This window comes from Saimiri boliviensis, chromosome 1, assembly GCF_048565385.1.
Source record: "Saimiri boliviensis isolate mSaiBol1 chromosome 1, mSaiBol1.pri, whole genome shotgun sequence".
NCBI lineage: Eukaryota > Metazoa > Chordata > Mammalia > Primates > Cebidae > Saimiri > Saimiri boliviensis.
This window is the reverse complement of record NC_133449.1, coordinates 68,675,671-68,687,936: the sequence shown is the minus strand read 5'-3', so window position 1 is coordinate 68,687,936 and position 12,266 is coordinate 68,675,671. Positions and strand designations below refer to the sequence as shown.

Below are 12,266 nucleotides of genomic sequence, written 5' to 3'. Positions count from 1 at the left end.
GAGCAAGATCCTGTGTCAACAACAACAAAAAAATTCTGTATCAGGGTCAGCAAACTGACCTGAAGCCCAGGGTTATTTCTATAAATAAAGAGTTTTTGTTTGGTCGGTTTTTTTGAGATTGGCCTTGCTCTGTCTCCCAGGCTGGAGTGCAGTGGCACAATCACAGCTTATTGCAGCCTTGACCTACTGGCCTCAAGTGATCCCCTTGCCTCAGCCTCCTGATTAGCTGGGTCTACAAGCACACACCACCACACCCAGCTGAATTTTTTATTTTTGGTAGAGACGGGGTTTTGCCATGTTGCCCAGGCTGGTCTAGAACTCCTTGGATCAAGCAATCTACCCATCTCAGCCTCCCAAAATGCTGGAATTACAGGCATGAGCCACCACGCCAAGCCTAATATAGGGTTTTTTTTTTTTAATTCTTTTATAATTGACAAATAAAAACTGTATTAAATATAGTTATTTTGGAACATAGCCATGCCCACTCTTTTACTTATTTTCTGTAGCTGCTTTCACAATACAACCACAAATTAAGTAGTTGTTACACAGACTACATGGCCCACAAAGCCTAAAATAGTTACTATCTGGCCCACTCCAAAAAAGTTAGCCAACCCCTCTTCTATAACAGTGTATTTTAATTGTTTTCCTCTGTAATGTGAAATGGAACCTTCCTTTCGATTGTGCACAGAAAGCCAGTATAGGAAGGTGTAGCACCTTCTCCTTAGTCACCCTGTCTTCAGATTAAAAATCTCTCTCTCTTACTATATCTTAGGGCGCCTCACTTAGGACTTCATGATCAGGCCTAAATATCCTAACAAGAAGTAGTGATGGTACAATTATCTAGGAATTTGTCTAGAACATATGTTTCAAAAAATACAGAGAAAGCTAATATTTTAACTTTATTAGGTAATATTCAATATCCAAATTCACAAAGTAACTCTGCTAATTCTGCCTCAGCAATTCTCCCTTTGCATCCTGAGTAGCTGGGATTACAGCCATGTGCAATTCTGCCTCAGCCTCCCGAGTAGCTGGGATTACAGGTTTGTGCCACCAAGCCCGACAAATTTTTATATTCTTAGTAGAGACAGGGTTTTGCCATGTTGACCTGGCTGGTCTCAAACTCCTGATCTCAGGTGATCCAACTGCCTCAGCCTCCCAAAATGCTAGGATTACAGGCGTGAGCCACCATCCCCAGCCTGTATTTGCTTTCTTAAGGGATTCTGTTAAATGGAAGAGTGGTAAAACAACAGACAAGAAGGAGCATGTGAAAATATGCTCACATGAATATACCTAAAAGAGGGCAGAGCCTTTGTAATAAAGGGTCATTTATAGTCTATGAAGAATAAACATGTAACTCAAATATGTTGAAATACATTAGTCATTGTTAAAGTTATATGTACCTTGTACCAACTGCTTGCCCGGGAAAATGAACACTTTTAAATACGAGTGCAAAGGCACCTTCCTATGGAGGGAAAAAAATGTATTAGCAATATTTACTGTAATCAATTATAAATCAAAAATGCCTAGAACATACTGGCTCCAGCTCAGAAATTTTTGGTTCACACAAATGCTCTTTTGTGCTAGTTTATAAACAAGTCTAAAATTTAAGTAAACATTACTCCTAAGCTTTAGTGTATCCAAGACCTACTTTTTTAACCAAACCTACAATAAAAATATGATCAATAGATAACAACTACAAAAACAGATCATTTAAAAAGTTACCCATTGTACATGCTATGAACACTTCTCAACCGGCAGATCCTATCTCCATCATCCACCTATCTATATTATCATAATACTATGAATTATCAGAGAAAAGACAGAATTAGAAAAGATCCCAAGATCAAAATCTAAAACCTATTCTCTGCCCTAGTAATTGTACACCACTGTTAACTTCCACTCTTTCTGACCTCGATATTAAGAGATATAAATATATACAATTAGAATTATTAACATGCATACCATACAACTCCATCAACCCAGATCCTCAGAGACAGGGCTTACAGGAATCAAGAACAGATAAAAGAGGAACACATTATAGGAGAGGGAAGAACCACCATGGAACACAAACTGGATTATACAACGAATAAAAGGTAAAGTCTATTAGAAAGAGAAAAGGTTGAAAAGGCACACTACTCCACTCTGCCTTGGGTAAAAGGGAAGGAATAGGGCTCTACATTCTCCATCTTCCTGCTTCCTCTTCTTGCTACAGATTTAAGATTTGCATGCAGGTGGGAGGGGGGTGAAGGTTGGACCTTAGTTGGGCATTAAAATGGGAAAACTAGAGTTATGAGTGGGGAAGAGGGGTGTAGGTATCACTATGAACTTAGACTTCTGTAGAGCTTTGATATCTTTAATTAGGAATGTTGGATGGAATCAAAAAGAACACTGCTTTTCTCTTGGGCTGGGAAATAAATGCTTTTTAAAAGAGGTTCAGGGCCAAGGAAAAGTTCCCAAAAGGAAAAATAAGTAGCTGACTTAGTTGGCTCAAAGACATGCAGGCATCATCCCAGAATATAAACTGTGTTTCACTGAAAGGTATCATTGTGCCAAGTTACTGGTCGAGAACACTGGGATGAACAGGAAGCAAGGGAATAACTAATCCTCCATTGTGTGTATTGTGTACATATCCATGTGCAGTGTGTATGGATGTGTGTATATATGCATAGTTTTTAGACACACTTTGATTTTGGATTATTTTTCATTCTCATGACATTAAATCAGAATGAAGTAAGTAGAATATTAAGTGGAGAGTAGGGGGAATCAATAAACCAAACAGTGTCTTAAAATTATTTAAGTTGAATAGTGACATGAGAAATAAAAGCCAAAAATACTCAAAAAGAATAGCACAGTTCCTGCTTATCAAACTTAATTTTCAGAAAGTTACTCATAATTATTGCAGGCATAATTATCTTTAAAAGTGTGGCTTAATACCAGTTGTTGGATAACTCTCTCCACCAAGGTAGTAAAGCTGATATCTTGACTTTCCCGATTGTCATACATATACTTAACAAGCTTGGCAATTGTCTCTGTGTCTGTTTCAGATTCAAAGTCATAGCCTTTGCTTTCCTATAAGTGAAAGAAAAAAAAAGATATAATTAAGAAAATATTCATAACATACAAATCTTTTCTACAAAGTTGTACCCCCAAAAACATCACTAATTTCTATTATTTTTTGAACATCATACCCCATTATTCAAAATTAAAGTCACCATCTGACTAGAGTGAATCCAAAACAGTGTGGTACTCTATGTAACTGAACATACACTTAACTTACTGTCCAATAAAAAGCCATTAGCTGTATGTGGCTATTTAACCAAAATTAAATAAAATATAAAATTCAGTTCCTCAGTCATACTAGCTCAACAGCCACATATGGACAGTGGCTACTATACTGAATAGCCCAGATACACTATGTCTTCCATCACTGCAGAAAGTTCAACTGAACAACCCTAAGAAAGCACTCATGCCGGTCAGCATTATGACCCTTACTATACAGTATATATTTAAAACATAACTTTCATTTAGTTTGTCCTGATTCTTCTTATATTAATATATTCTAAGAACTTTAAAACATGAGTCTCTCACAATGCAAAAAATGTCTCCACGAAATTCCAATTTCGAGCCTTTTGTCATGTATATTACAGTCAAATACTAATTATTTCCTTTTCATATTAAAAAACAAAATTGTTCTACTGCTAGGAAAGAAAGGTCAAATAAACCATCATGCCCTTGAAATTATCTAAGGAATCACTTGATGACACCTATATGGTGTTATACATCCTAATAACCAACCTCACTGCTCTTGCTAGAAGTATTCTCAAAGACTGGTGTCTTTTGAGATGACCTTACTTACCAAAAACTTTTTCAAGTCTTTGTAGTTGGTGATGATTCCATTGTGAATAACAATAAATTCTAAAAGAGGTAAAAGTATTGATGACAAGAAAGTTAGAAGTCTGATAAACCTAAAATAGCTATAACTAGATTTTTCTCAAGTCAAAAAATCTATAATATGCTATACTATTTGTTATTTATAACATGATAATTACATCTACTTCTTGTTACCAGATATCGTCAGGTAGATCAGCAGCATCGTTTATGTGGCATAGCCAAAGCATACACAGTGCAGGGGAGGTGGGTATAGTGGGGGAATAAACAGGAAGTCTAGAGCTAACAACTGCAGTTGTGGCTGAACTACTAATCAAATGTTACCATGTGAAAGGAATAAGTTTATTGGGTTTGTTGCCTCATTTGCAAAATGAGAGAGTTGAACTAAGTATTATTCTTATTCATTCATAGTAATTCATTCTTGAGTATAAGTTTAAAAAGAAGAACCTTCAAGGCCGGGCGTGGTGGCTCACGCCTGCAATCCCAGCACTTTGGGAGGCCGAGGTGGGTGGATCACGAGGTCAAGAGATCGCGACCATCCTGGTCAACATGGTGAAACCCCGTCTCTACTAAAATACAAAAATTAGCCAGGCATGGTGGCGCATGCCTATAGTCCCAGCTACTCGGGAGGCTGAGGCAGGAGAATTGCTGAACCCAGGAGGAGGAGGTTGTGGTGAGCCGAGATCGCGCCACTGCACTCCAGCCTGGGTAACAAGAGCGAAACTCTGTCTCAAAAAAAAAAAAAAAAAAAAGAAGAAGAACCTTCAAACTGAGTAAAAGAGTGAAAGTTTAAAGTGAAGGCCTTTCAAACTAAAACAATAATATGATTTACATTAAATCAGTTTAATAACTAAAACTAAGGAACTTGCTAAGAAAAACCAGACAATCAGTTCTATAGTTAAATTTACTTGTTTGAGATCCAGATAAGTCATGGAATGTCAGTAAAATAATGTTAAAATATCATTCCAAGAAGAGATAAATATAATTATGGGATAATTTTTATCTTTTTTAAGTTAACTAACTTTCAAAACTGTGTAAGAATAGATAATCAAGAGTTGACAATATTATTATTTGTAGCCACTGATGGTACATAAAAACTATCAATCCGGCTAGGCATGGTGGCTCACACCTGTAATCCCAGCACGTTGGGAGGCTGAGGCAGGTGGATAACCTGATGTCACGAGTTCAAGATCATCCTGGCCAACATGGTAAAACCCCTTCTCTACTAAAAATACAAAAAATTAGCTGAGTGTGGTGTCACAAGCCTGTAATCCCGGCTACTCGGGAGGCTGAGGCAGGAGAATCACCTGAATCTGGGAAGCAGACGTTGCAGTGAGCTGAGATCGCGCCACTGCACTCCAGCCTGGGCAATAAAAACAAAACAAAACAAAAAACTATCAATCCTGGATTTATTATTTAAAGTTCATTTCAGTTAGGAGGAAAATTACTGCTAAACTAAATTTTATTTTAATTATCAAAATATTCTGGTGCTTTTTTTTTTTGTTTTTTGTTTTGAGACAGGATGTTGCTCTGTCACCAAGCTGGAGTACAGTAGCTCGATCATGACTCACTGCAGCCTTGACCTCCTGGGCTCAGGTGATTCTCCCACATGAGCCTTCCAAGAAGCTGGGATTACAGGCACGCACGATCACACTCAACTAATTTTTTTATTTTTCTGTAGAGACAGAGTCTCACTATGTTGCCCAGGCTAGTCTCCTGAGCTGAAGCAATCCTCCCACTTCAACCTTCCAGTGTCTTGGGATTACAGGTATGAGCCACTATGCAAGGTCAAAATGTTTTTTTCTTTTTTGAGACAAAGTCCTGCTCTGTCACCCAGACTGGAGTGAAGTGGCACAATCTGGGCTCACTGCAACCTCCGCCTCCCAAGTTGAAGCGATTCTCCTGGCTCAGCCTCTCAAGTAGGTGCATGCTACCACACCCTGCTGATTTTTGTATTTTTAATAGAGATGGGGTTTTGCCATGTTGGCCAGGCTGGTCTCGAACTCCTAACTCAGATGATCCACATGCCTCAGGCTCCCAAAGTGCTGGGATTACAGGCATGAGCCACCACACCCAGAGCCCACAATGTTCTTAATATACATAAATATCTGATATTTTGGCTGACAATAATTAGAAACCAAATAATAAACATTTTCACTAGATTTCTGAGAAGATAGCAACTAAAAAATAAATTTATAAAAAACTTGCCGGATGTGGTGGCTCATGCCTGTAATCCCAGCACTTTGGGAGGCTGAGACGAGCGGATCACCTGAGGTCGGGAGTTCAAGACCAGCCTGGTCAACATGGTGAAACCTCATCTCTACTAAAAATTTAAAAGTTAGCTAGGTGTGGTGGTGTGAGCCTATAATCCCAGCTACTTGGGAAGCTTGAGGCAGAAGAATCACTTGAATCCGGGAGGCGGAGGTTGCAGTGAGCCCAAATCATGCCATTGCACTCTAGCCTGTAAAACAGAGCAAGACTCCATCTCCCAAAAAAAAAAAAAAAAAATATATATATATATATATATATATATATAAATCCTAGAACAAAGAGATTCATAAATAACTAATTAAAAGGCTTTAACTTAAAGCCAAATTCTCAAAACATAATCTAGACGTACGTTTTCAGGAATCTTTTATAAAGGCCTTATGTCAAAAGTCTAAATGACTGCTAGCATTGTAATCAAATTCAATAGTAATTACTGAAGCACAAGCAGCCTAAATAGGCACCTTCTGAATTAAATTAAAAACCAAAAAGGGCTGGGTGCAATGGCTCATATCTGTAATCTCAGCACTTTGGGAGGCTGAGGTGGAAAGACTACTTGAGTCCAGGAGTTTGTAACCAGCCTTGGCAACAAAGCAAGACCCCTATCAGTACAAAAATAAAATAAAATAGCTGGGTGTGGTGGTGCAAGCCTGTGATCCTAGCTACTCAGGAGCCTGAGGCAAGAAGATCACTTGTGCCCAAGAATTTGAGATTACAGGGAGCTATGATCCCACCACTATACCCAGCCTGGGTGGAGGAGTGAGACCCTGTCACTAAAATAAAAGGGAAAAAAATGCGGAGGGATAAATACACACATACACACTTTTGTATGTATTCTGCATGTATTTGCTTTTTTTTTTTTTTAATGAAAGAACAGACTCAAAAAATTGGTTAACGTTATCTACAAGGAGAATAAGAGGAAACAGAAGAGTCTAGACTTGTTTTGTTGTTGAGACAGGGTCTTACTGTGTCGCCCAGGATGCAGTACAGTGGCACGATAATGGCTCACTGCAGCCTCAACCCCCAGTCTCAGGTGATCCTCCTGCCTCAGCCTCCCAAGTAGTTGGGACTATAGGTGAATGCCACTGTCCAGCTAATTTTTGTATGTTCTTTAGGGATGGGGTTTAATCATGTTGCTCGTGCTGGTCTCAAACTCCTGGACTCAAGCAATCCGTCCATCTCAGCCTCTCAAAGTGCTGGGTAGACTTATTTTAATATGTCTTGTTTTAAAGATATAACTTCAGAATTATGTAAACATTTTAAATAATTGTAAATAACATTTATTTTTTAAAGAATATCAATCCTTGCTGGGCACGGTGGCTCATGCCTATAATCCCAGCACTTTGGGAGGCCGAGGCGGGTGGATCACGAGGTCAGGAGATCGAGACCATCCTGGTCAACATGGTGAAACCCTGTCTCTACTAAAAATACAAAAAATTAGCTGGGCATGGTGGTGCGTGCCTGTAATCCCAGCTACTCAGGAGGCTGAGGCAGGAGAATTGCCTGAACCCAGGAGGCGGAGGTTGCGGTGAGCCGAGATCGCGCCTTTGTACTCCAGCCTGGGTAACAAGAGCGAAACTCCATCTCAAAAAAAAAAAAAAAAAAGAGTATCAATCCTTAAAACTAAAAACTAAAAAATGAAGATATTAAAGTAACACATATCCAGCCCAATAGAACAACTGCATGGAGAAACACTATCCCAAGTAACTCTAAAACACAGTAATTTGATTATACACTACAGAGATATACCCTAAGGACAAAAACAGTAACAAAAATTCTCAGCCAGGCACAATGTCTCATGCCTGTATTCCCAGCACTTTGGGAGGCCAAGGCAGGAGGATCTGAAGTTCAAGACCAGCCTGGCCAACATAGTAAAACCCCATCTCTAAACACAAAAATTAGCTGGGCATGGTGGACAGACAGGGTCTCATTCTGTTGCCCCAGGTTGGAGAGCAATGGCATGAGACCTGACCATGGCTCACTGCAGCCTCAACCTCCTGGGCTTAAATAATCCTCCCACCTCAGCCTCCCAAGTAGCTGGGACTACAGGCATGAGCCACCATGCCTAATTAATTTTATTTTTTGTAAACATGGATCTCACTATGTTGCCAGGGCTGATCATGAACACCTGGACTCAAGCAATCCTCCCACCTCAGCCTCCCAAAGTGCTAGGATCACAGGCATGAGCCAACACTCTCAGCTCCATATACTCTCTACTACTTCTGAACGTTTGAAATTTTCCAGATGAAAAAAAAATAAAATAATAAAACTCTAAGAGCCTTCATTCTGCCCTGATTATTAGGCTTCCACAATCATTCCAAAGCAGGAAAAATCTTTCCATACCATTATTTTTATCAGAGCGCTGGGGGTGGCTATTGACAGGATTGGGTTCTCCATGTGTTGCCCAACGGGTATGAGCTATTCCAAGATGTACATCAAATTCTATATCCAAATCCATATCCTGTTGCTCTGAAGAAGAGGAAATGAAAAATTTCAGTATTAAATCATGCTGCAGAGATAACGCTATAAGCTGTATTTAAATTTAATTATTACAATGCTGCTCACTGGAAATATACAATCATTGAAACTGAAGATCAGACATATTCAAAATAGTGATTAAAAGATTTAGGAGGCCAGGCACGGTGGCTCATGCCTGTAATCCCAGTGCTATGGAAGGCCAAGGCAAGCAAATAACCAGAGGAAGGAGTTCGAGACCAGCCTGGCCAACATGGGGAAACCCCATCTCTACTACCACCACAAAAATTCACCAGGTATGGTGGTGCATGCCTGTAGTCCTGGTTACTCCAGAGGCTAAGGCAGGAAAATTGCTTGAATTCAGGAGGCAGAGGTTACAGTGAGCTAAGATCACACCACTGAACTCCAGTCTGAGCAACTTAGGAATGTATCATATGCCTGTATCAAAACATCTCATTCATCCAGTAAATATATACATCTACTATCTACCCCCAAAAATTAAAAATAAAGACTTAAGAGTTTATGCAACTCAAATATTGAGGGCAAATGGTTTCAATAACAACAAAAAAACTACTATAAAGTTAAAGCAAACATGACAAAATGTTAATAACTGATAAAGTTAGGTGAAGTATATATAGGTAATAATGCACTATTCTTTCAAGTTTCCTACAGACATGAAAACTCAAAAGTTAAGGACAAAAACAATTATTGTAATTTTTAAAATCTGTATTTAATTATTGTCTTTAAAAAATCCTTATCAATTTAATTAAACATGTAAAAAAATTCATTTTCCCAATGACACACAACCTTATTACTGCAATTTCTTTGGTCTCTGGTGAATGTACACGTGTCTCACAATATAAACTGCAATTATGGAGTACCTCTAAATCAACCAGGTATTTGAGAATAGCGCAATGCTATGAAAGTATGGGGCTACTGGGAAATCGGCATAGGCCGGTATTTCTTTATTGTGAAAAGTAACTTATTTTTCATATAAACTATCTTTTCTTGCTGCATCTTAAAAAAAAATGGACAGCTCCAGTTATTAACTAGTAATATCCTTCTTTTAATTTCCTAAATAAAAAATTCATAAGAATGCAGATAACAAAGTTTATCAGAATTAGGTCTAAATTAAGAGCAAACTGTCTGGGCATCACAGCTCATGCCTGTAATCCTAGCACTTAGGGAGGCCAAGGCAGGTAGATCACTTGAGGTTGGGAGTACAAGACCAGCCTGGCCAACATGGTGAAACCCTGTCTCTACTAAAAATACAAAAATTAGCTCAGCTTGGTGGCACATGACTGTAATGCCAGCTACTCGGGAGGCTGAGATAGGAGAATCACTTGAACCTGAGAAGGGAAGGTTGCAGTGAGCCAAGATCACGCCACTGTCCTCCAGCCTGGGTGAAAGAGCAAGACTCCATCTCAAAAGTAAATAAATAAATAAATAAATAAATAAATAAAATAGTATATTTTGTTATACTATTACATTTATGACATGTTGTCAACCTGGCTTCCACTAGAATCTGAATTCTACAAAAACAGCAGACTACATTATTATTTTTGAATCCTAAGCACTAAAAGGTATACATTACAGATAAATTTTTGTTGGATGGCTCAATCTATCAGTGAATAAAATCATGCACATATTCTTTCCTTAACTGTATTCCGAATAATTAAGGCAACCTGATAAATAACCTCAAGAAAAGGATTACTGTTTTTTTCTTTTTCTTTTTCTTTTCTTTTTTTTATTTTTATGAAACTGAGTTTCACTCTTTTTGCCCAGGCTGGTGTGAACTGGCACAGTCTTGGTGCACTGCAACCTCCACCTCCTCTGTCCAAGCAATTCTCCTGCCTCAGCCTCCCAGTAGCTGGGATTACAGGCACCCACCAAAGGATTACCGTTTACCATTATTCAACAGGATAATGCAAGAAATGAAAACATTTCTTTGACTACTTTTTTAAGCTAACTATAATTAAAGCAGTATCTCCCTGCACATGCTGGCAAGCAATATTGGAGAAAGTCACAAGATTCTGTATATTGAATCCATTTCAAATTCATGGTAATTACCACATCTTTATTTCACTGTTGCCATAGGAACATTACCTAATATCTAGTAGGAAAAAAAATATGACCTAATTATTACCTAATAGTAAGAAAAATCATTAAACTGATAATTCAATCCAGTTCCCTGAGAGCTCATAACTTTACTATTCTAAGGCTCAATACCTGTAGTCCCTCAATTCCACTTTACTCAGCTTTTATCCTTTTATTTGGTAACTATCTGCTTTGTTTAGTTTGTATTTTACCTTTGATTCCTAGAGTATACTCTTTCCTTTAAAGGCTAACTCCTTGCCTGTGCCTTAGTCTTCTTGAACTGCAGTGCTTCAATAATTTCCTCATTTGCATCTTCTATCTTACCCTACCTCTACTCTGTGGCTCCTTGCCCTCTGCCTGCCTTTTCTCAGATGTCATCTTCCCCTTTTTAAAAAAATACTTCAAACATATTTAAATTTGCTGGGAATAACAAACATCCAAATGCCCACACTCAGAGTTAACAAAACATCTAGTCATGTGTGCTTTACATATTTTTTTAAGATCTAAAATGTAAAAGATCAATGCTGTATAGGGAAACGTGAAATAAACATAAAAAATGCAGTTGATACTTCCTTTATATCCCCATCCCATTCACTTCCTCCCCAGAGGATTCTCAAGTTGATAGTCTTACTACTCATCCCTTTTAAACTATGATTATGTTAACATGAGACCAGAAATAATAGTACTGTTTTGTGTTTTTAAATGTCCTATACTTTACATGCCAGGAATTATCCATGTTCATATAGGAACCAGATTCAGTGCACTCCTTTCAAAGGTTACATATGGTCATTCACTATCATATACAACTTTTTTTTTTCCGAGTAGCTTGGACTACAGGCCCACGCCACCATGCCTGGCTAACTTTTTGTATTTTGGTAGAGATGGGTTTCACCATGTTGCCCAGGCTGGTCTCAAACTCATGATCTCAGGTAATCCACCTGCCTTGGCCTCCCAAAGGGCTAGGATTACAGGCATGAGTCACCACGCCCAGTATATACAACTTATTATATAATCCCATTCCCTTATTTATAGACATTTAGGCTATTTCTAAATTTTATAACAATGAATCTTGTTGTCATGTCACCTTGTTCACTGTGTTTCCTTCAAGTACATATCCAAGAGTGAAAGTGCTTGGTTTTAGGGTATAGGCATTTCCCATGTAGATATTGCCAAACAGCTCTTTAAAATGATTTACTAGTTACCAATTCACCAGCAGTATCTGCAAGTTTCCATCTATAGACAGTAAATTCAGTCAATACTTACTTTGCATGTTATTGTAGGGTAAGATTAGCTAGGGGTTGGCCAGTTGCGGTGGCTCAGGCCTACAATCTTAGCACTTTGGGAGGCCGAGGAAGGTGAATTACCTGAGGTCAGGAGTTCAAGACCAGCCTGGCCAACACAGCGAAATCCCACCTCTACTAAAAATACAAAAATTTGCCCAGTGTGGTGGCACACGCCTGTAAACCCAGCTAATTAGGAGACTGAGGCAGGAGAATTGCTTAAACCGGAGGCATAGGTTGCAGTAAGCCAAGATCTGTCAC

The 12,266-nt window shown here is 38.6% G+C and overlaps 1 protein-coding gene across 2 annotated transcripts in view; it reads right to left on the bottom strand.

Annotated features, from left to right (window-relative positions):
* Positions 1-12,266, bottom strand: part of GFPT1 (glutamine--fructose-6-phosphate transaminase 1) — a 66,174-nt gene that overhangs the window by 39,197 nt on the left and 14,711 nt on the right. For both annotated transcript variants that reach the window (XM_010333513.3, XM_003922663.4), the window contains exons 4-7: positions 8,497-8,622; positions 3,857-3,915; positions 2,935-3,069; positions 1,401-1,462 (exon numbers count right to left, since the gene is read on the bottom strand). In XM_010333513.3, the coding sequence (XP_010331815.1) occupies positions 1,401-1,462; positions 2,935-3,069; positions 3,857-3,915; positions 8,497-8,622 (382 nt within the window). The remainder of the gene's footprint in view (positions 1-1,400; positions 1,463-2,934; positions 3,070-3,856; positions 3,916-8,496; positions 8,623-12,266) is intronic.